Consider the following 25,136-nt stretch of genomic DNA (forward strand, 5'->3'; position numbering starts at 1 on the left):
CACCAGTCTCTCAAACGAGGCTGGCGGGGACGAGGAGCAGGGCCTTCTCAGTGGCGGCCCCCCGCCTGTGGAACGCACTCCCCGGGGAGATCAGATCGGCGACCTCCCTCCTAGCATTTAGGAAAAAACTAAAGACCTGGATGTGGGACCAAGCTTTTGGTCACTCTGTCAATTAACTTAAGGACCTGGGAATAGACAAAGACAAACGGAGTAATTCGGACTTATGGACTCTGATACATGTACCCTGACATGAGATTGTTTTAGGTTTTAGGATTTTACTTTGTACTGATGTTTTAATTTAAGTGTTGAATTGTTATTTTTTATATTACTTGTTATGTGTTCGGGCATCTAATTGTGCCCTCCCCTGTAAGCCGCCCTGAGTCCCCCCCGGGGTGAGAAGGGCGGGGTATAAGTGAATGAAATAAATAAATGAAATAAATAAATATAGTAATGTATAATACTAATATTGTGCTATGCTAATAATATATTGTATGTATATATATCTTGTAAGCCGCTCTGAGTCCCCTTCGGGGTGACAAGGGTGGCATAGAAATGTCGTAAATAAAATAAATAAATAGTAATACTATATAACATAAGATGCGCCTCACTTGCTCACCTCAATATCCTGTAGGCTGAACTCTTTCTGATCCTTGAAGTTGGCTGCCCCGGCGCTCAGCTCCATGAGCATTTTGGCGATCTCGGGCTTTATTGCTGCGGTGAGCCGGCTGGCCGCCTCCATGACGTGTTCCTGCACGTCTTTGAGTTGCATAGCTGCCTTGGCGTAGTGCGAGTTCCGGAACACGCTGCTGAAGAGGTCGGTGAGGAAGGCGCTGGCGCGGCAGAAGACGTTGAGGGCGTCCAGGTACTTGGAGATGCCCTGCTGGATGTCGGCCACGGGGGTGGCCTGGCTGCAGCCGCCCGCAGCCGATGCCGCCGAAGAGGAGGAGGAGGATGAAGAGGAAGAGGAGGAGGAGAGCAGCGGGGAGGCCGGAGAGGCCGGGACGGGGGCCGATGCCGACGCCGCGCCCAAGGCCTTGCCCAGCTCCGACACGTGGAACTGCTGGTGTTGCTGCACTTTCTGCTTGGACCCGCCAAGCAAAAAGCGCCGCTTGTAGTCCATCTTGCTCTCTTGTGCACTGCAGCAATACATAAGGAAGGGCGGGGCCAAGGCCTTCTCAGAGCGACCGGACTCTTCTCTCGGGAATCTACCTCTGCGAGCCGGAGGAGAGGAGCAAGCCCGTCACGGTCAAGGAGACCATCTTGGATGCAAAACGACAACAAGGTGAGCAATTGGGAGAATCGACTTGAACGCAAGACGCAAAGTGACGACGAGGAGGGCAATTGGGAGAATCAACTTGAACGCAAGACGCAAAATGACGACAAGGAGGGCAATTGGGAGAATCGACAAGGCGCAAAACGACGACAAAGTGGGCGATTGGGAGACTCAACTGCCGGCCGTGTTCAGCGTCCAGACGCAGTCCCGCTGCAAATGACAACCGTAAAAAAGCAAGCCGTGGATGCTTCAAGCAAAGAATACTGTTGGTTTTGGGCCTGGCGCTTCTACGGAGCGGAACAAAGGCATGGTTTCAAAGCTGCCCGTCTTTGCCTGTCCACACGCGGCTCGCACCGGATGTTCGCATCCATTTCACGCCAATAAAGTCCTACGACGAACCTCTTTGGGGATCACCGCTCAACAGTGATCCTCAGCCCAAGGCAGGCCTTCCCTCGCGTCCGGTTTGACAGAACCCGTCAGTCAAATCCAATCCTTCCCATCTTAATACTGAGAGGGGGAAAAACAAACCCAGGTCCCTGTCCTGGAGCCTTGGCCACAACTCATCTCGTTCAGGAGTGTTTTTGTCGTATTGCAAGCCTTTCCGTTTCTTCTTCTTCTTCTCTGCGTTGAGGTAGTTTCCTTTCCTAACATGAAGAAGCGGTGCTTTTGGAGTGAGCTTTTCTCGACTGAAGAATCAGGAGGATGCGGAACGGTCGTTGTAAGGCCTCTCGGTCATATCCTGGCAGGGAGGAAAAACAATGAGGAAAGGATTAAAATGACAAATTATTTTATGGTAAGAGTCACATCTACTTCTCTGGCAAGATGTATTTGGAAGCAATCTGTTGCAAACGTATCAGACCTTGAAGAATAGATAGACCCAACAACCCTTCCCTTCTGTTCTTTCCTTCATCCCCCCATTCTTTTCCTCCTTTCCTGTCCCTCCCTTCCTTCCTCCCCTATTTCTCGCTACCTGTTGCACCTCAACAGGAGTTCACCTTGCTCAAGCACTCACCAGGAAGCCAAACATAGTAATAAACAGTTTATTGAAAGAACACACACTAAAAGAGTAAAAATCTAAATATGTGAAGAAAGAAGTCCTAAAAAGCCAGAGATAAATCTCCAATGCAAAGGTTAAAGCATGAATATTAATCCAAGAAACAAGGAACAAAACATGAGCTTGATTAATCCAAGAAACAAGGAACAAAATATGAGCTTGAATCCACTGGTAAAATCCCCAAGACTAGAAGCTAAACTTGACTAGGAAATTTGGATTGAATCAACAAACAGCACCAGGAACAAGGCAGGAGCTTCTCACTCCATTCGCAACGTTGCTTGATCTGAAACCTAAGAGCTTCCTTTCCCTAATTAAGGACAGCAATGGATGAAGGCATTCCTTTGGCCTTGAGAAGCCTGCCTGTGCCTCTCTTTCCCATGGCTCGGTTTGCACCTGGAATTCTTCCCCCGCCGGAGCAGCCTTGATCCTTTGTCCAACACCCCTGCATCAGGCGAACTCATGTCCTCCTCCCTTCTCTGCCTGTCAGCTTCTAAAGCAGTTTCATTTTTCTACAGAGGATCAACATCTAATTCCCACCTCCCTTCGTTCTGCCAGGGAATCACCATCCTGTTCCAACATCCCCTCTGTCTGGGCACCTCCAGAAGCATCAGGCCCTACAGGCCCTGTACGCCCAAACACTTTATCATCATTATCAAGTGGCTGAACTACAACACAACCCCCCCCCCTTTTCATCCATTCCATTCTATCTCTTCTTCTATTTTTCCTCCTGTCCTTCATCCCTTCTTTTTCTTTCTTTCCTTCCTTCCTTCCCTATTTCTCACTACCTGTTGCACCTCAACAGGAGTTCACCTTGCTCAAGCACTCACCAGGAAGCCAAACGCAGTAATAAACAGTTTATTGAAAGAACACACAGTAAAAGAGTAAAACTCTAAATATGTGAAGAAAGAAGAAGTCCCAAAAAGTCAGAGATAAATCTCCATGAACATTAATCCAAGATACATGGAACAAAACATCAGCTTGATTAATCCACAAAACAAGGAACAAAACATGAGCTTGAATCCATTGGTAAAATCCCCAAGACTAGAAGCAAAACTTGACTAAGAAACTTGGCTTGAATCAACAAACAGGACCAGGAACAAGGCAGGAGCGTCTCACTCCATTCACGACAACCTAAGAGCTTCCTTTCCCTAATTAAGGACAGCAACGCATGAAGGCATTCCTTTGGCCTTGAGAAGCCTGCCTGTGCCTCTCTTTCCCATGACTCGGTTTGCACATGGAATTCTTCCTCCATAGGAGCAGCCTTGATTCTTTGTCCAACACCCTTGCATCAGGTGAACTCATGTCCTCCTCCCTTCTCTGCCTGTCAGCTTCTAAAGCAGTTTCATTTTTCTACAGAGGATCAACATCTAATTCCCACCCCAGGGAATCACCATCCTGTTCCAACATCCCCTCTGTCTGGGCACCTCCAGAATAATCAGGCCCTGTACGCCCAAACCCCTCATCATCATTATCAAGTGGCTGAACTACAACACAACTACAACTACAACACTACCTCCCCTTTTCATTTATTCAATTCTATCTCTTCTTCTTCTTCTTCTTTTCCTCCTGTCCTTCATCCCTTCTTTTTCTTTCTTTCCTTCATTCCCTCATACCTTTTTCCTTTCCTTTCTCTGCCTTAGATTGCAGGTGAACTATACATCCTGGGACCTACAACTCCTATAAATCAAGGTGAATTCCTCCCAAACCTCTCTAGTATTTCTCATTGGTCAGATGTGGTCCAGGTACCCTTCCTTCCTTCTCTCCTTTTTCTTTCTTCCCCTGTCCCTTCCTCTTTCCTACATGCTGTTAGGAATTGTGGGAGTGGAATTCCAAAACACCTGGAGGGACTTAGACAAAAACAAAGGACCACAACAATACAAAGCAAGGCTTGAAACAGCAACACTCACAAAATGCAAAGTGGTTTGAAAATGGACCGGCGTCAACCTGACCTCGCCAGGAACAGATATAGAAGGTGAAGTATGTGCGCTCCCGACACTCTATCCTTGGCCATCCGTTCAGGAGACAAGAGAAGGCTATTCTAAGAAGCGAGGCTGCGCGACGTTTTTAGCAGGACGGCTAAAATGTGTCCAAGCCCATTGGCGCCAATGCAAAGAGCTGCTCATGACCCTTCTTCTCCAGAACCGCCGGGACTCGTCCTTTCCTTCGAGGGACCCTCCAAAGGCTCCCAAAAAGTGTTCAAGAAGGGAGGTCAAGGCTTGGAAACACATACACCGCTGGGTCCAAAGCAAAACACAGGTGTCCCTGTCTCAAATGCCCAGACGGGACAGAAAACAGAAGGGAAAGGAGACGTTGGAAAGTGGACGCGCCGCGCTCCACTCTCCCTTTCCCTGCCCGTTCGCCAAAATAAATGCAGAATCGGGTACTCATAACTGGAGCTGGATCCTGATCCGTCTGGGAAGGAAACCTCTCCGGCTCTAGCCAGAGAACGAAGAATCCAGCATTACACTATGTAACACAATTTGGGGTTATAAACGTCATTTCCTAATTAGTTCTACCAGAAAAACATGAGGAAAGTATATTAAACTGCAAAAACTTTGTTTTTGTGGGAGGGACATCCTATAATAATTATATGTCTTATGAATATATATAAAATGAATAGATACCCTTTCCTTCTTACATCATCCCTCTTCCAATATGCGTACAACAACCACAATACTATGTAACACGATTTTTGTTTCAGGGTGATAAATGTGATTTCCTAATCAGTTCTATCATTAAAACATGGGAATATTTTATGAAACTGCACAAACTTTATTTTTTGCAGGAGAGACCTGCAACCCATTTTGCAATAGTTTTCCAATGAAGGGCCCAGCTTTTGCACAGCAGGTTAAATCACCACCTGCAATAAATCTTGTCACTTGAAAGGTTCCTTCCTTCCCTTCCCTTCCTTTCCCTTCTCTTCTTTTTCTCTTTCTTTCCTTCCTCCATTTCCTTCAAACACCTCCTCCCTCCCTCTTTTCTTCCTTTCCTGCCTACTTCCCTTGGTTTTCATCAGACACATTCCCCTTCCTCCCTTTTCTTTTTTTTTCTTTCTCTTCCTTCCCTCCTTTTTCTTTCTTCTAACCCTTCCTTCATCCCTTGGTCCTTCCCTTCCTTTCACTTCCCTCCCCTTTCTCATCCTTCCTTCCCTCCTTTTTCTTTCTTCCTCTATCCGCACCTTCCTTTTTCTTTCCTTCCTTCATTTCCCTCAAACACCTCCTCCCTCTCTTTTCTTCCTTTCGTGCCTCCTTCCCTTGTTTTCCATCATACATCTTTAACTCCATCCCTTTCCTTTCTCTTCCTTCCCTTCTTTTTTCTGACCCTTCCTTCATCCCTTGGTACTTCCCTTCCTTTCACTTCCCTCCCCTTTCTCATCCTTTCTTCCCTCCTTTTTCTTTCTTCCTCTATCCCCATCTTCCTTCCTTTTTCTTTCCTTCTCCTTTTCCCTCAAACACCTTCTCTCTCTCTCTCTCTTCCTTTTCTGACTTCTTCCCTTGCTTTCCATCAGACATCTTCCCTTCCTTTTCTCTTCCTTCCCTTCTTTTTCTTTCTTCCGACCCTTCCTTCATCACTTGGTCCTTCTCTTCCTTTCACTTCCCTCTCCTTATACCATTCCCCTCCCCTTTCTCATCCTTCCTTCCCTCCTTTTTCTTTCTTCCTCTATCCCTACCTTCCTTTCTTTTTCCTTCCTTCCTTCCTCTATTTCCCTCAAACACCTCCTCTCTCTCTCTTTTCTTCCTTTTGTGCCTTCTTCCCTTGCTTTCCATCATACATCTTCCCCTCCCTCCCTTTCCTTTCCTTTCCCTTCCTTTTCTTTCCTTCCTTCCTCTATTTCCCCTCAAACACCTCCTCTCTCTTTTCTTTCTTTCCTACCTTCTTCCCTTGCTTTCCATCATACATCTTCCTCTCCCTCCCTTCCCTTTCTCTTCCTTCCCTTCTTTTTCTTTCTTCTGAACCTTCCTTCATCCTTTGGTCCTTCCCTTCCTTTCCCTTCCATCCCCTTATATCTTTTCCCCTCTCCGCTCTTACTTCTCTCCTTTTTCTTTCTTCCCCACTCCTTCCTTCTTTTCTCTTCCCTCCCTTCCTTCCTCATATACAGGTGACTTAGCAGCAGCCAAACCACTTTGCTACCCTTCGTTCCCATCATCACAGAGGGCCACTTCACCTGGCAACAGTCAATCTATTGTGTTCCTTCCTCTTCTACTTCCTTCCTTCTCCCTTCCCCTCATATACAGGTGACTTAGCAGCAGCCAATTCACTTTGCTACCCTTCTTTCCCAGTGACATCACAGAGGGCCACTTCACCTGGCAACAGTCAATCCGCTGTGTTCCTTTCCTTTCTCTCTGCTCTAAGCCAAGAGCAGAGTTTAGTTCAAACCCTTCAATGATATTAAGTTGAACCATGAAGGGTCAGCTTGGTCTAGATCCATCAAGCCATGCAGGAGCCTTTGTGGTGCCAGCCAACAACAGAGAGGAAACAAACATCTAATCACCTCTCAACAAAAGTTTGCTCTAGGCACTGTCAGGCCATTATATGCTAATCAAGGTGGCCAGTTGAAACATTCACACCTAGCTCCAGCAGACAAGAGTCCTTTGTCCCACCCTGGTCATTCCACAGATATATAAACCCTTTTTCCTAGTTCCAACAGACCTCACTACCTCTGAGTATGCAGGCGAAACGTCAGGAGAGAATGCCTCTAAACCATGGCCATATAGCCCGAAAAAACCTACAACAACCCAGTGATTCCGGCCATGAAATAAAAATTTTCTGATTCATACAGTGGGTTTTATTAAGTTTTGAAAAAGGAAGTTATGCTGCTGCACCCTGTACATAATTTTGACTTTTATATCTACAGATATTCCATAATCCAGTGATTTACAATGTTTGGAGGGGGGGAAATCAGATTTCAGATTTTTAGTTTTCCCCACCACTCGCTGCGATGGGCTCTGTTGGGGAGGTGGGAGGAGGAATAGATTTCTGTTGAACGTATTCCAAAACACAGCATTCCAAAGAAGCCCGACAACCCTGGAGGAAACACAACAGCCAGAGCTCTGTGCTTTCTTCCATTATGTGTGTGTGTGTGCATGTGCGTATATACACACACGCACATAGATACATACATGCTGGAGGAGTGGGCAGGTTTGGCAGCTTGCCTGCTTGAAACCGAGGAGGGCTCGCACACAAAAGGCCTCTGGATATTTTCTTGGCTTTCAAAACCAACCCCCTAAAAACATTCACAATGATGGGCAGGAATCCCTCTTGCCTGAGTTGGGCTAGATTCCTTTCTCTGTATTTATTATTATTATTCTCCGTAGGGAGCGACTCTTGCGGGGAGCATTGCTCAGCTCCTCATATGCTTCGCAAGGTACTTGTAGTAAGCATTGCTCAGTTCCTCAGGATGTTGACTTTCTACAAACATTTCAGAATGAGAAGAGCCAGGCTGATCCCAAGTTACGAACAAGATGAGTTCTGGAGGTTTGTTCTTAAGTTGAATTCATTTGTAAGTCGGAGCAGGGACATATTATTTCAAGTGTAATTCCAGACACATACATACTACTTACTTACTTACTTAGGCGATCCCTCATTGTCCGAGTAGGATAGTCTTCCAAGATCAGTGTACTATTGGGTCCGTAGGTGACTGTGGAGCCCTATTCTTGACCCGTATCTTCTCCCGCATTAAGGGCATCGGTCTCCAGACAGAAGGTGGTCCCGGTCGAGGTTGGTTTGATGCGCCTTCCTCTTGGAATGTTTCTCTCTTTTGCCCTCCATTCGTGCTTCTTCAAATTCTACAGCACTGCTGTCACAGCTGACCTCCAATTAGAGCACTCATGGGCCAGGACTTTCCAGTTCTCAGTGTCTATGTCAGAGTTTTTAAAGCTGGCTTTGGGCCCATCTTTCAATCTCTTTTCTTGTCCACCAACACTGTGTTTCCTATTTTCCCCAAACTCCATCTGTGTTCATATTTGGGCATAAGGAATATTCGTGCTAAGTTTGGTCCATATCCATCATTGTTTTGAGTCCACAGTGCTCTCTGGATGTAGGTGAACTACAACTCCCAAACTTAAGGTCAATGCTGACCAAACCCTTCTAGTGTTTTCTGTTGGGAATCTTGTGTGAAACATTTGGTTCCATTCCATCATTGGTGGAGTTCAGAATGCTCTTTGATTGTAAGTAAACTATAAATCCCAGCAACTACAACTCCCAAATGTCAAGGTCTATTTCCCTTAAACTCCATCTGTATTCACATTTGGGCATATTGAATATTCGTGCCAAGTTTGGTCCATATCCATCATTGTTTGAGTCCACAGTGCTCTCTGGATGTAGGTGCACTACAACTCCCAAACTTAAGGTCAATGCTGACCAAACCCTTCTAATGTTTTCTGTTGGGAATCTTGTGTGCCACGTTTGGTTCCATTCTATTATTGGTGGAGTTCAGAATGCTCTTTGATTGTAAGTAAATTATAAATCCCAGCAACTACAACTCCCAAATGACAAAAGTAGTATTTTTAAGTGATGGTCACTCCTTGGGGTAATAGGTGCCTTGTGGCCAAATTTGGTGGCAATTTGTCTAGTGGTTTTTGAGTTAAGTTAATCCCACAAACAAACATTACATTTATATATATATGCACGCACACACTTACTTATATATAACATAATATTATAATACTAATATAATACAATATTAATAATATAAGATTTCTCTAACTTCCTGTTGTCTCAGCCCTGTACTTAATTAGAGGTCGTTTGTAAGTCAGGTGTTTGCAACTTGGGGATTGCCTGTATATAATAATAATAATAATAATAATAATAACAATAATAATAATAACAATAAGATTCCTCTCACTTCCTGTTGTCTCAGCCCCGTTCTATAACTATGTTTGTAACTCAGGGATGGTCTAAAGTAAAATCTTGTATCATTGTTGGTTCAAGCACTCTCAACTGACATTGCCATTACTGCTCAATCAGGGAGCTTTGAGACTGTAGAACAGAAGCTCTCCAAAGCTCTAGGTGCTCTTACTGCCTATGACAGGGAAAACCAGCTGATCCCTAATCCATCTAAAACACAGACATGCGCCTTTCGTCTCAAGAATAGAGAAGCATCCCGAGCTCTGAGGATCACCTGGGAAGGAATCCCACTGGAGCATTGCAGCACACCCAAATCTCTGGGAGGAGTCACTCTGGGCAGTGCTCTTACCTACAAGAAGCACTGCCTGAACATCAAGCAAAAAGTGGGTGCTAGAAACAACATCATACGAAAGCTGACTGGCACAACCTGAGGATCACAACCAGATACAGTGAAGACATCTGCCCTTGCGCTGTGCTACTCTGCTGCTGAGTATGCATGCCCAGTGTGGAACACATCTCACCACACTAAAACAGTGGATGTGGCTCTTAATGAGACATGCCGCATTATCACGGGGTGTCTGCGTCCTACACCACTGGAGTAATTACACTGCTTAGCCGGTATTGCACCACCTGGCATCTGCCGGGAAGTAGCAGCCAATAGTGAAAGGACCAAGGCAGAGACATCTCCAGCTCATCCCCTGTTTGGGTATCAGCCAGCACGCCAACGACTTAAATCTAGACATAGTTTTCAAAGATCTACAGAGACACTCGCTGGAACACCTCAGCAAGCGAGAGTCCAAAAGTGGCAGGCTCAAACCCAGCACCTCAACCAATGGCTGATACCAAATGAGAGACTCCCTCCTGGGCACACAGGAGACTGGGCGACTTGGAAGGCATTGAACAGACTGTGCTCTGGCACCACGAGATGCAGAGCCAACCTTCAGAAATGGGGCTACAAAGTAGAATCCTTGACATGCGAGTGCGGAGAAGAGCCAACCACTGACCACCTGCTGCAATGCACCCTGAGCCCTGCCACATGCACAATGGAGGACCTTCTTGTGGCAACACCAGAGGCACTCCAAGTGGCCAGATACTGGTCAAAGGACATTTAACCAGCTACCAAACTCACAAGTTGTGTATTTTTCTGTTTGTTTGCTTTGTTCTGTTAGACTGGTTGTTCTGACACGACAAATAAAATAAAATAACTGACAACATGTGTGGAAAAATGGATTTGCCAGAGTGAAAGAACGGGGAAGTTGAGAGCTCCCTGGGCCTGGCATTCCTTCTTTTCAGCGGCTGAGAAGAACACAAGGCTCTCTCTTTCTCAAAGGCCTCCATTATGCGCCCAGAATGGGGAAAGTCTCACTTCTAACGCATTGGGAGAGTTTCCCAAGCAATAAAAGCCAAACTTGGAAAACATATCAGGAGAAGCACAAGCTTTTCGCGGTATTTTGTCTTTTTCTACGAAAAGTCTCCGAAATTACACTATGCAACACAATTTTTGTTCCTGTCATTTCCTAATTGGGTCTATCACAAAAACATGAGAAAAGTTTATTAAATTGCACTAACTTATGGCTATGCATTTCAATAAAGAGATGAAAGCAGTATAACAACAACAACAACAAAAACAACAATAGTTTATTTATATTCCACCCTATCTCTCGATGGATCACAGTACACATACATAGCAAACATTCAATGCCGTTTGGACAGACAGAAAGGAAGTATGTTGTGTCGACGTCCAGCTTTTAGGCGCCTTTGGAAGTTGTGCTCAAATCCTGCCACAGGGGGTGCTGTCGCTTCATCCTCTATGACCAAGAGCCACCACGACTTCCTCCTTCCCTTTGGTTGCCAGTATTTTCTGGTCTTATTCCTTTTTTATGGTATCCTAGAATATCTCCCCCACTTGTTTAGCAATTTCTCTACTTACAGCTGTAAGCTGTTTTTGAATCGCTTAGGTAAACAGTGAGCTGGGCTGACAGTCGGGTGCTCACCCTGACCCAGGCTTCGAACTGGCAACCTTTCAGTTGGTAGATTTTATTGCTACTGCTGGTGATTCACCATCTGTGCTATTTTTTTCATGTCAGGAGCAACTTGAGAAACTCCAAGTCGCTTCTGGTGTGAGAGAATTGGCCTTCTGCAAGGACATTGCCCAGAGGACACTGCCCAGATGTTTTATCATCCTTGTGGGGGGCTTCTCTCATGACCTTGAACAGGGAGCTGGAGCTGCCAGTAGGAGCTCATCCACACTCTCCCCAGATTCGAATCTCCAACCTGTCGGTCTTCAGTCCTGCCGGCACAGGGTTTAACCCATTGTGCTACTAGGGGCTCCATAGCTGTGCTATAATATCATTAATTTATTATTATTATTATTATTATTACTATTATTATTATTATTATTATTATTATTATTATTATTGTATTGTCAAAGGCTTTCATGGCCGGAATCACTGGGTTTGTTGTAGGTTTTTTTCTGGCTATATGGCCATGGTCTATAGGCATTCTCTCCTGGAGAGAATGCCTCTAGACCATGGCCATATAGCCCAAAAAAACCTACAACAACCAATATTATTATTATTATATCAATAATAGTAATAATAATAATTGTGATAAGTAAAGGTAAAGGTTTTCCCCTGACAATAAGTCCAGTTGTGTCCGACTCTGGGGGGTTGGTGCTCATCTCCATTTCTAAGCTGAAGAGCCGGTGTTGTCCGTAGACACCTTCAAGGTCATGTGGCCAGCATGACTCCATGGAGCGCCATTACCTTCCCGTCGAAGCGGTACCTACTGATCTACTCACATTTGCATGTTTTCGAACTGCTAGGTTGGCAGAATCATAGAATCAAAGAGTTGGAAGAGACCTCATGGGCCATCCAGTCCAACCTCCTGCCAAGAAGCAGGAATATTGCATTCAAATCACCCCTGACAGATGGCCATCCAGCCTCTGTTTAGAAGCTGTGTCTGACAGTGGGAGCTCATTCCGTTTCCCGGATTCGAACCTGCAACCTTTCGGTCAGCAAGCGCAGCAGCTCAGTGCTTTAACCCACTGCGCCACCGGGGGCTCCAATTGTGATAGTGATATTAATAACACCACACAACATGTTTTTTTTGTTCCGGTGTTATAAATGTCATTTTGTCATTAGTTCTACCATGAACACACGAGGAAAGTTCATTAAGCTTTGCATTTGCAGGAGGCACACCCTGCATTGCATTTTGCTATAGTTTCCCAATGAAAATATTGCCAAAGGCAGACACAAAAACAAAGGTTTTTGGAGGAAAACAACTCCTTTCAAAGTAAGAAGTGACAAGTGGAGTGCCGCAGGGTTCCGTCCTGGGCCCGGTCCTGTTCAACATCTTTATTAATGACTTAGATGAAGGGCTAGAAGGCAGGATCATCAAGTTTGCAGACGAGACCAAATTGGGAGGGATAGCCAATACTCCAGAGGACAGGAGCAGGATTCAAAACCATCTTGACAGATTAGAGAGATGATGGGCCAAAACTAACAAAATGAAGTTCAACAGTGACAAATGCAAGATACTCCACTTTGGCAGAAAAAATGAAATGCAAAGATACAGAATGGGGGACGATGCCTGGCTCGAGAGAAGTACGTGTGAAAAAGACCTTGGAGTCCTCGTGGACAACAAGTTAAACATGAGCCAACAATGTGATGTGGCAGCAAAAAAAGCCAATGGGATTTTGGCCTGCATCAAGAGGAGCCTAGTGTCTAGATCTAAGGAAGTAATGCTACCCCTCTATTCTGCTTTGGTTAGACCACATCTGGAATATTGTGTCCAATTCTGGGCACCACAATTGAAGAGAGATATTGACAAGCTGGAATGTGTCCAGGGGAGGGCGACTAAAATGATCAAGGGTCTGGAGAACAAGCCCTATGAGGAGCGGCTTAGGGAACTGGGCATGTTTAGCCTGAAGAAGAGAAGGCTGAGAGAAGATATGATAGCCATGTATAAATACATGAGAGGAAGCCACAGGGAGGAGGAGGGAGCAAGCTTGTTTTCTGCTTCCTTGGAGACTAGGACGCAATGGAACAATGGCTTCAAACTACAAGAGAGGAGATTCCATCTGAACATTAGGAAGAACTTCCTGACTGTGAGAGCCGTTCAGCAGTGGAACTCTCTGCCCCGGAGTGTGGTGGAGGCTCCTTCTTTGGAGGCTTTTAAGCAGAGGCTGGATGGTCATTTGTCAGGGGTGATTTGAATGCAACATTCCTGCTTCTTGGCAGAATGGGGTTGGACTGGATGGCCCAGGAGGTCTCTTCCAACTCTTTGATTCTATGATTCTATGATTCTAAGGACCATACAATTAAACAGCAAATAACACTTTCGAACTAGGAACAGATTTCCCCCCAATTTTGTTATATAGCGAGTCCAGGCATGGACACATTGGAAGAGGTTGCAGCGCATGCCCTCTGAGTCTCAGAGGAAGGCAACCCAAGTGCATCCTCTGCACATTGCATAATAATAATAATAATAATAATAATAATAATACGGTCTGGCCAGGATGGGATACGCATATTGTTCTTGCAATGAGCAAGAGAGGGTGATCTGTTTCCTTAGGACATTGAAGCGTTCCTCTGCATGCGTCCTCAATCCTGCGGAGAGACCGTGTTGCCCGCTCTTCAGCTGTTGTCCATGCAGAATACTGGCCCAGTCTAAAATTAGTTGACAACCAGGGATGCACAAACACTGAGCCGGGAGGCTTCGGTTACACCCAGGCGCTTTAAAGAAAGCACAACTTTGCCGACACCGAAATCTCCCCACACTTCCAGGCGCAGGATCAGGACCGTCCAAACTCGACAATCATGTCTGAAGACAGGCCGTCCCTGAGTTACAAACATCCGACTTACAAACGACTCACAGCTGAGACAACAGAAAGCGAGAGGAATCGCCCCCTTGAAAGGAAAGGACATCCACTCCTTTGGCAACCATCTTTGAGAGTTCTTGGAGAACGGGAGAAGTTCCAGCAGATTGGAGGAGGGCCAATGTGGTCCCAATCTTCAAGAAGGGAAAAAAGGATGACCCAAACAATGACCAATGTCCGGTCAGCCTCACGTCGATACCAGGCAAGATTCTGGAAAAGATTGTTAAGGAAGTGGTCTGCAAACACTTAGAAACAATTGCGGTCATCGCTAATAGTCAACATGGATTTATCAAAAACAAGTCATAGAATCATAGAATCAAAGAGTTGGAAGAGACCTCCTGGGCCATCCAGTCCATCCCCATTCAGCCAAGAAGCAGGAATATTGCATTCAAATCACCCCTGACAAATGGCCATCCAGCCTCTGCTTAAAAGCTTCCAAAGAAGGAGCCTCCACCACACTCCGGGGCAGAGAGTTCCACTGCTGAACGGCTCTCACAGTCAGGAAGTTCTTCCTCATGTTCAGATGGAATCTCCTCTCTTGTAGTTTGAAGCCATTGTTCCGCGTCCTAGTTTCCAAGGAAGCAGAAACAAGCTTGCTCCCTCCTCCCTGTGGCTTCCTCTCACATATTTATACATGGCTATCATATCTCCTCTCAGCCTTCTCTTCTTCAGGCTAAACATGCCCAGTTCCCTAAGCCGCTCCTCATAGGGCTTGTTCTCCAGACCCTTGATCATTTTAGTCGCCCTCCTCTGGACACATTCCAGCTTGTCAATATCTCTCTTGAATTGTGGTGCCCAGAATTGGACACAATATTCCAGATGTGGTCTAACCAAAGCAGAATAGAGCATGGGGAGCATGACTTCCTTAGATCTAGACACTATGCTCCTATTGATGCAGACTCATCTGATCTCTTTTTTCGATAGAGTTACAAGCTGGGTAGATGCGGGGAATGCCGTGGATGGAGCGTGTCTGGATTTCAGGAAGGCCTTCTTTGACAAGGTCCCCCATGACCTTCTGGCAAGGAAACTAGTCCAATGTGGGCGAGGCAAAACTATGGTGAGGTGGATCTGGAATTGGTTAAATGGACGAGCCCAGAGGATGGTTCTCCCCAAGGCTTCCTCTTCATCCTGGAAAGAAGTGATGAGTGGAGGGCCATTCACAAGGTTCCGTCCTGGGCCAAGTCCTCAGGATCTTCATTCATGACTTAGATGAAGGGCTAGAAGGCGGGATCATCAAGTTTGCAGATGGGACCAAATTGAGAGGGAGAGCCAAGACTCCAGAGGACAGGAACAAGATTCAAAATGATCTTGACAGATTAGAGAGATGAAGGGCCAAAACTAACAAAATGAAGTTCAGCAGGGACAAATGAAAGAGACTCCACTTTGGCAGGAAAAAAAATGCAAAGAGACAGAATGGGGGAACGATAAGGCCTGGCTCGAGAGCAATACATGTGAAAAAGTGGCAACACAAGACAGGGAAATGCAATGTGTTCAATCAGGACGATCCTAGAATAGCAAGCGCAACAAAGCACCGCAGCCTGTCTCTCTGGATGGCATGGCTGTCCCTCTGGATGCGCGTTCAGCCGGCCTTGCAAGAGCATCCTAAGCTTCGTTGCCGCCACAAAGGCTGAGCATTAAGAAGCAGAAACCTCCACAATGAAGGCTTGTGCAACAGATACCGGGGTTTTGTGCTAGCGCAGCAATCCTTCGGCTCATGGAAGGCAGCCAGGGAGATGCATTTCCAAGAGATGGAAATGAGGAGGGAAATGAAGGCGGTTGAGTTTGACAGGAGCCATGAATTGTCACCCCCAGCAACTGTTGGTGGTAAGGAATGCTAGGAAGCTTGCCATAGGATGCTTGCCATAGATGCAGGCGAAACGTCAGGAGAATTGCCTCTAGAACATGGCCCTATAGCCCGAAAAAACCCACAAGAACCTAGTGATTCCAGCCATGAAAGCCTTCGACAATACATTGAATAGTGGTAGTTAAGGAGCACAGTCTAAGGATTATTTCTGCGTTCGATTTATTAAAATATTCCCATCTAAATCCAAATAACGAAGGTGGAGGCATTACTTTTCATTCAACCCTCGTAGGGGTCATTTGCAAGTCAGATGTCTGTAACTCGGGGACGGCCTGTATATTAAACCCACTTTTGGCTCAGAACCACATCTGGATCTTCCAATGTTTTTTCCAGCTCTTCCAACGAATTGTCCTTTATTTGGGTCTCATTCAGTGTGGAATAGTTGCACCAGAAGAGTGCTTTTCCTCCCAACGTATTTCCCCTAAATCTCTGTCTGTGTGTTTGCAGGGAATACAGGAAAGCGCTGCGACACCTGTGTTCTTCCTCTTCCAAGTGAAACCTCAGATCCCCAACGCAGCGGTTGCCAAGGAGACAATATTGGGTTGTGCGTCCGCTTGGCCCCGAGGCCCACCTTTCGTTGTACCGACGATGACAAAAACAGATCAAATGAAGCATCCCGAGTTCAGGGCGGACAGGCTCACGTTGTCAGCCTATTCCCGGGACACGCTGTACCTTCGTAAAGTACCTTTTGGTATTAAAACCCTGCGTTTCGGTCAAATGTGAAATGTTGTTGCACAACAGGCTTGCTTTCTTTCCCCCCCCCCCCCCCAAATCCTCTTAGCGACAATGCAGACATTGTTTGGCTAGGCCAGCAGCCTTGAACTTGTTTACATGAGCCGTTATCCTGGAATAACCGCCTTCTGCCTTCGATTGGGTTGGAGAAACTCCGGCTGGAGATGCGCACCATGCTCAAGTTCACTTCCAATGAAGATGCATCGCTTGCCAACTTGGAGAGGGTGGTGGTTTTCGATCAAGTTGTGACTGAGGATGAATTCCAAACTCATTTCTTTTTGCACTGCTGTGAATTGCCACTTCTGCGTTTCCTTGACATCCATGCGCATTTGCCAACTAAAGATTTAAACCCATTCATTGATGAAGTGGGCTCTAGTCCACAAAAAGAGCTTGCCGTAATGGTATGCATTCACCCTCGAAAGAAAGATGGAGAGACTCTCACAGATAAGCATTTCGAGAGATGGTGAAAATCAGTTTTGTCTTGCAGAGACACTCCAGGTGAATGAGAATGAGTCAAAATCAACAGGCGGAAAAAGGAGAGCAGAGAAAGGTTGTGATAAAGAGTATAGAAGAGACAAGAGAAGGGGCTGTTTCTGGGGGGAAAGCACATCCATATCAATGCTAATTTAACTAATTTACGACACCATAAAAATCTCCAGCAAGCAAGCAAGCAAGCAAGCAAAAGAATGAGGAAGTACTCCACATCAGGGTCACAATTGGAAGGTGAAGTGACAGCTCCCCTGGTGGCCAGAATACCCTCATGAAGCTGGAATGTTAAATAGCCTCTCTGTGTGTGTCTATATATGTTGTGTGTCTATGGGATTTAATATTTGCCATGTATATGTGTACTGTAATCCGCCCTGTGTCCCCTGGAGGTGGGAAGGGTGGAATATTTTACGACACCATAGAAATCTCCAGCAAGCAAGCAAAAGAATGAGGAAGTACTCCATCAGGGTCACAATTAGAAGGTGAAGCGACACCTCCCCAGGTGACCAGAATACCATCATGAAGCTGGAGTGTTAAATAGCCTCTGTGTGTGTGTGTGTCTATATATGTTGTGTGTCTATGGGATTTAATGTGTGTGTCTATATGTTGTGTGTCTATGGGATTTGATGTTTGCCGTGTATATGTACATTGTAATCCACCCTAAGTCCCCTGGAGGTGGGAAGGGCGGAATATTTTACAACACCATAAACATCTCCAGCAAGCAAGCAAAAGAATGAGGAAGTACTCCATCGGGTCACAATTGGAAGGTGAAGTGACACCTCTCCTGGTGGCCAGAATACCCTCACGAAGCTGGAATGTTAAATAGCCTCTGTGTGTGTGTCTATATATGTCGTGTGTCTATGGGATTTAATGTTTGCCATGTATATGTACATAGTAATCTGCCCTGAGTCCCCTGGAGGTGGGAAGGGTGGAATCTTTTACAACACCATAAAAATCTCCAGCAAGCAAGCAAAAGAATGAGGAAGTACTCCATCAGGGTCACAATTGGAAGGTGAAGCGACAGCTCCCCTGGTGGCCAGAATACCCTCATGAAGCTGGAAAGTTAAATAGCCTCTGCATGTGTGTCTATGGGATTTAACATTTGCCATGTATATGTACACTGTAACCTGCCCTGAGTCCCCAGGAGGTGGGAAGTGTGGAATATTTTACAACGTCATAAAAATCTCCAGCAAGCAAGCAAAAGAATGAGGAAGTACCCCATCAGGGTCACAATTGGAAGGTGAAGCGACAGCTCCCCTGGTGGCCAGAATACCCTCACGAAGCTGGAATGTTAAATAGCCTCTGTGTGTGTGTCTATATATGTCGTGTGTCTATGGGATTTAATGTTTGCCATGTATATGTACATAGTAATCTGCCCTGAGTCCCCTGGAGGTGGGAAGGGTGGAATCTTTTACAACACCATAAAAATCTCCAGCAAGCAAGCAAAAGAATGAGGAAGTACTCCATCAGGGTCACAATTGGAAGGTGAAGCGACAGCTCCCCTGGTGGCCAGAATACCCTCATGAAGCTGGAAAGTTAAATAGCCTCTGCATGTGTGTCTATGGGATTTAACGTTTGCCATGTATATGTACATTGTAACCTGCCCTGAGTCCCCAGGAGGTGGGAAGTGTGGAATATTTTACAACGTCATAAAAATCTCCAGCAAGCAAGCAAAAGAATGAGGAAGTACCCCATCAGGGTCACAATTGGAAGGTGATGCGACAGCTCCCCTGGTGGCCAGAATACCCTCATGAAGCTGGAATGTTAAATACCCTCTGTGTGTGTGTGTGTCTATATATGTTGTGTGTCTATGGGATTTAATGTTTACCATGTATATGTACATTGTAATCCGCCCTGAGTCCCCTGCAGGATGAGAAAGGTGAAATATAAATACTGTAAACAAACAAACAAACAAACAAATAAATGCACTGCAGAACACGGAAAGCGCATGGCGGAGGAAGAAGAGTGGGACATACAAAGGAGAAAGTGGTGAGAGAGAGAGAGAGAAGAATCCAAAGCAGAGAAGCTGGAGGCAGGAGGCTGCAACCAAGATGAAGAAAGAGCCCAAGGCAGAAGATGGAGGGGAGATAATGTGGAAGAGAAAGGGCAGATGTGCAGATAGGCTCAGCAGGGAGGCTGGAATCACAAGGAGAAAAGGGATGAGTGGAGAGAAAGAGGCATCAAGGTGATCAAACAGGGTATTTCTCAGCTTGGAGATCAACCTCAGTGTGATGTGTGGATGGATGGATGACATTGTCCTCCAAGGTGAACTGAACCACCTAAACTGGGCTCTACAGGTGTACGATTTCTCAGTTCCTGTGGATTAGTCTTCTCTGAAAGAACACTCCAAGACGCACATGGGCTGAAGATACCATAAGTGGGTTGTTGAAAGTTTTTCAGGTTGTATGGCCATGTTCTAGAAGCATTCTCTCCTGACGTTTTGCCTGCACCTGTGGCAGGCATCCTCAGAGGTTGCGAGGTTTGTTGGGAAACTGGAAAATTGGGTTTATATATCTGTGGAAAGTCCAGGGTGGGAGAAAGAACTCTTGTCTGCTTGTGTGTCTATGGGGTTTAATGTTTGCCATGTATATGTACATTGTAATCTGCCCTGAGTCCCCTGGGGGTGGGAAGAGAGGAATATTTTACGACATATTTTACGACACCATAAAAATCTCCAGCAAGCAAGCAAAAGAATGAGGAAGTTCTCCATCAGGGTCACAATTGGAAGGTGAAGTGACACCTCCCCTGGTGGCCAGAATACCCTCACGAAGCTGGAATGTTAAATAGCCTCTGTGTGTGTGTCTATATATGTTGTGTGTCTAGAAGCATTCTCTCCTGACGTTTTGCCTGTACCTGTGGCAGGCATCCTCAGAGGTTGCGAGGTTTGTTGGGAAACTGGAAAATTGGGTTTATATATCTGTGGAAAGTCCAGGGTGGGAGAAAGAACTCTTGTCTGCTTGTGTGTCTATGGGGTTTAATGTTTGCCATGTATATGTACATTGTAATCTGCCCTGAGTCCCCTGGGGGTGGGAAGAGAGGAATATTTTACGACATATTTTACGACACCATAAAAATCTCCAGCAAGCAAGCAAAAGAATGAGGAAGTTCTCCATCAGGGTCACAATTGGAAGGTGAAGTGACACCTCCCCTGGTGGCCAGAATACCCTCACGAAGCTGGAATGTTAAATAGCCTCTGTGTGTGTGTCTATATATGTTGTGTGTCTAGAAGCATTCTCTCCTGACGTTTTGCCTGTACCTGTGGCAGGCATCCTCAGAGGTTGCGAGGTTTGTTGGGAAACTGGAAAATTGGGTTTATATATCTGTGGAAAGTCCAGGGTGGGAGAAAGAACTCTTGTCTGCTTGAGCTAGGTGTGAATGTTTCCATTGGCCACCTTATTTATTTATTTACTGTATTTATATACCACCTTTCTCAGCCTGAAGGTGACTCAAGGTGGTTTACACTCGGCACAATTCGATGCCACTCAACATACAAAATACAATCAAACATTAGCAAATAAAATATAAGTTCATAAAAAGTCAATAAAAACATAAATCCTTAACGTCTTACTGAAATCACTATTCAATCGCATCGTCAGTCATTCTGTGGTCTATCATTGACTGTTACATGGCATTTGGAAATGCTCAAAAAGCCAGGTTTTAACCTTTTTGCAAAATGTTAAGAGGCAGGGTTGCAATCTAATATCCCTAGGAAGGGCGTTCCACAGCCGGGGGACCACCACCAAGAAGGCCCTGTCTCTCATTCCCATCCAACGCATCTGAGACGGAGGTGGGACTGAGAGCAGGGCCTCCCCAGACCTTGATTAGCATTTGATGACCTGACGGTTTTTAGGTATGGCTTGTTACTGTCTGGGAAATTTCCTCGTTGAGAGGTGAAATCCACAAGCATGTGGACAATTGTGTCATCAGTTGGGAGTCCCCCCCCCCCTTTCAGCACCAACTATGCTCTCCTGCACTGTGCATATAATATAATATAATATATTGTATATACATATAATATTGATAAGGGGGTCCCCGGTGGCGCAGTGGGTTAAAGCACTGAGCTGCTGAGCTTGTTGACCAAAAGGTCGCAGGTTCGATTCCAGGGAGCGGCGTGAGCTTCCACTGTCAGCCCTAGCTTCTGCCAACCTAGCAGTTCGAAAACATGCAAATGTGAGTAGATCAATAGGTACCGCTCCAGCGGGAAGGTAATGGCGCCCCATGCAGTCATGCCGGCCACATGACTGCTGTCAGCCCTAGCTTCTGCCAACCTAGCTGTTCGAAAACATGCAAATGTGAGTAGATCAATAGGTACCGCTCCAGCGGGAAGGTAATGGCGCCCCATGCAGTCATGCCGGCCACATGACTGCTGTCAGCCCTAGCTTCTGCCAACCTAGCTGTTCGAAAACATGCAAATGTGAGTAGATCAATAGGTACTGCTCCAGCGGGAAGGTAATGGCGCCCCATGCATCATGCCGGCCACATGACCGCTGTCAGCCCTAGCTTCTGCCAACCTAGCAGTTCGAAAACATGCAAATGTGAGTAGATCAATAGGTACCGCTCCAGCGGGAAGGTAATGGCGCTCCATGCAGTCATGCCGGCCACATGACCTTGGAGGTGTCTATGGACAATGCTGGCTTAGAAATGGAGATGAGCACCACACCCCAGAGTCAGACATGACTGGACTTAATGTCAGGGGACAACCTTTACCTAATACAATATAATACTATTACTAATAATATATTATAATATAACACTAATAATAATAATATATTATAATATAACACTAATAATATTAATAATATATTATAATTATATATTTTATATTAAACGTAATATTACTATTAATATTACAGTATAATGTTATAGTACAATTTAATATATAATATTAATATCGTGCTATGGTAATAAAATAATATATTGTATTTACTTTTTACTTGTAAGCCGCTCTGAGTCCCCTTTGGGGTGAGAAGGGCGGCATAGAAATGTCGTAAATAAATAAAAAATACATTTCAACAGAAAGGAAGAAACCATGAAAATGAACAAAATCTGGCTACCAGTATTTTAAAATACTCTAAAATTATAACAGTAAATAAAAACCAAAACTCAAACACAGGGGAACTCCAGCCTGGAAACAATCAGGAACACCTGGTCATCTCTCAACAAGGAAATTTCCCAGGCAGTAACAAGCCACACCTTAAAACTGTGAGGCCATCAAATGCTAATCAAGGTGGCCAATTGAAACATTCACACCTCCCTCCAGCAGACAAGAGTTCTTTCTCCCACCCTGGACCTTCCATAGTTATATAAATCCAATTTTCCAGTTTCCAACACACCCCGCAACCTCTGAGGATGCTTGCCACAGATGCAGGCAAAATGTCAGGAGAGAATGCTTCTAGAACATAGCCATACAATCCGAAAAACCTACAACAACCCAGTGATTTCAATCATGAAAGCATTCAACAATACGATACCATAGGTCTTTATTGCTTGGATTGCAAAACTCTCACACTACTGCTCTTCTATATAGGCTTAGCTGCAAGATCATAAATATTCCTGGCGCCTGGAGATTGCCCCTTTACACATTCCAGAGCCCATTATCCTCGGGGCAACTTACTTTTATGGCTAGTTCATATGTCCTGTCCTCCCTTTTGGCCCATGGCCATGTGCGGTGTGTGAGAATGGCTGATAGTTGGATAGCATGAGATTGAGATCATGACAACAGGTCAATGGAGACTCCACCAAAGACATCAGAAGAGCTGCAAGACCAAGAACAAGCCACGAGAGCAAAGACAAAGCTCCACCCAGAGGAGAAGTGTTCTTACCATATATCAAGGGAACCAAACACAACCTACAAACTATCTACAGACCCACTAAGAAAATAATAATAAATAATAATAAAACTTTATACCCCGCCACCATCTCGCCAAGGGGACTCGGGGCGGCTTATATGAGGCCAAGCCCAACAGCACATCAGTAAAAACAGAACAGCAAGCAAATAAAACAGTGCAATTAATATAACTTACATATAAGCAATAACACAGAGAATTTAAAACCTTATAGTCTAGGGCAGTGGTTCTCAACTTTCCTAATGCCGCGACCCCTTAGTAGAGTTCCTCATGTTGTGGTGACCCCCAAACATAACATTGTGAATCGTAATGTAAATATCTGATAGGCAGGATGTATTTTCAAATCCCAAATACCTGATATGCCCAAATTTGAATACTGGTGGGATAGAATCATAGAATCATAGACTCAAAGAGTTGGAAGAGACCTCATGGGCCATCCAGTCCAACCCCATTCTGCCAAGAAGCAGGAATATTGCATTCAAAGCACCCCTGACAGATAGCCATCCAGCCTCTGCTTAAAAGCTTCCAAAGAAGGAGCCTCCACCACACTCCGGGGCAGAGAGTTCCACTGCTGAACGGCTCTCACAGTCAGGAAGTTCTTCCTAATGTTCAGATGGAATCTCCTCTCTTGTAGTTTGAAGCCACTGTTCTGCGTCCTAGTCTCCAAGGAAGCAGAAAACAAGCTTGCTCCCTCCTCCTTCCTGTGGCTTCCTCTCACATATTTATACATGGCTATCATATCTCCTCTCAGCCTTCTCTTCTTCAGGCTAAACATGCCCAGTTCCCTAAGCCGCTCCTCATAGGGCTTGTTCTCCAGACCCTTGATCATTTTAGTCGCCCTCCTCTGGACACATTCGAGCTTGTCAATATCTCTCTTGAATTGTGGTGCCCAGAATTGGACACAATATTCCAGATGTGGTCTAACCAAAGCAGAATAGAGGGGTAGCATTACTTCCCTAGATCTAGACACTATGCTCCTCTTGATGCAGGCCAAAATCCCATTGGCTTTTTTTGCCACCACATCACATTGTTGTCTCATGTTTAACTTGTTATCCATGAGGACTCCAAGATCTTTTTCACACGTACTGCTCTTGAGCCAGGCATCATCCCCCATTTTATATCTTTGCATTTCGTTTTTTCTGCCTAAGTGGTTGTTGTTCATTCGTTCAGTCGTCTCCGACTCTTCGTGACCTCATGGACCAGCCCACGCCAGAGCTCCCTGTCGGCCGTTACCACCCCCAGTTCCCTCAAGGTCAGTCCAGTCACTTCAAGGATGCCATCCATCCATCTTGCCCTTGGTCGGCCCCTCTTCCTTTTGCCTTCCACTTTCCCCAGCATAATTGTCTTCTCTAGGCTTTCCCGTCTCCTCATGATGTGGCCAAAGTACTTCAACTTTGTCTCTAGTATCTTTCCCTCCAGTGAGCAGTCGGGCTTTATTTCCTGGAGGATGGACTGGTTGGATCTTCTCGCGGTCCAAGGCACTCTCAGCACTTTCCTCCAACACCACAGCTCAAAAGCATCGATCTAAGTGGAGTCTCTTGCATTTGTCCCTGTTGAACTTCATTTTGTTAGTTTTGGCCCATCATCTCTCTAATCTGTCAAGATCGTTTTGAATTCTGCTCCTGTCCTCTGAAGTATTGGCTCTCTGGAGTATTGGTGTCACCTGCAAGCGTGATGATCCTACCTTCTAACCCTTCATCTAAGTCATAAAGATGTTGAACAGGACCGGGCCCAGGACAGAACCCTGCAGCACTCCACTCGTCACTCCTTTCCTTCTTTTCAGCCATCAAAGTCTCCATAGGGACCACCAAATGCAACAGCATTGCCCACTATGCCATCGAGTTCATGAACGGTCCACAATTTCCCTGAACTTCCAGTAAAACTATTTACCAGTCGTTAGGTTACTTTGTAAGAATAATGCCACCACCTTTCATGAGCGCCCCAGAAAAATCTTTCCCCCCTCGATAACACTGTTGTTTATAAGTTGTAACACATCATTTCCTAATTCAGATACAGTCACACAAGGGTCGATTCATGGTGAGATTCGGCTGCCCTAAGGTTTGGAGCCAATGGATCTGAATCACGCTTCCTTCCTGGCGCTTTCCTGCAAAACGAAGCCAACCTTCACCATTAGAAGATGGGAGTGTCCTCAGCCTTAT

At 45.5% G+C, this 25,136-nt stretch overlaps 1 protein-coding gene across 1 annotated transcript in view; it reads right to left on the reverse strand.

The window, feature by feature from the left end:
- GARRE1 (granule associated Rac and RHOG effector 1) overlaps window positions 1–25,136 on the reverse strand; it is a 98,414-nt gene that overhangs the window by 42,253 nt on the left and 31,025 nt on the right. The window contains exon 2 of the mRNA XM_067470950.1: window positions 617–2,012. Within this exon, the coding sequence (XP_067327051.1) occupies window positions 617–1,150 (534 nt within the window). The 5' untranslated portion in view covers window positions 1,151–2,012. The remainder of the gene's footprint in view (window positions 1–616; window positions 2,013–25,136) is intronic.

Source organism: Anolis sagrei, chromosome 8 (assembly GCF_037176765.1).
Source record: "Anolis sagrei isolate rAnoSag1 chromosome 8, rAnoSag1.mat, whole genome shotgun sequence".
NCBI lineage: Eukaryota > Metazoa > Chordata > Lepidosauria > Squamata > Dactyloidae > Anolis > Anolis sagrei.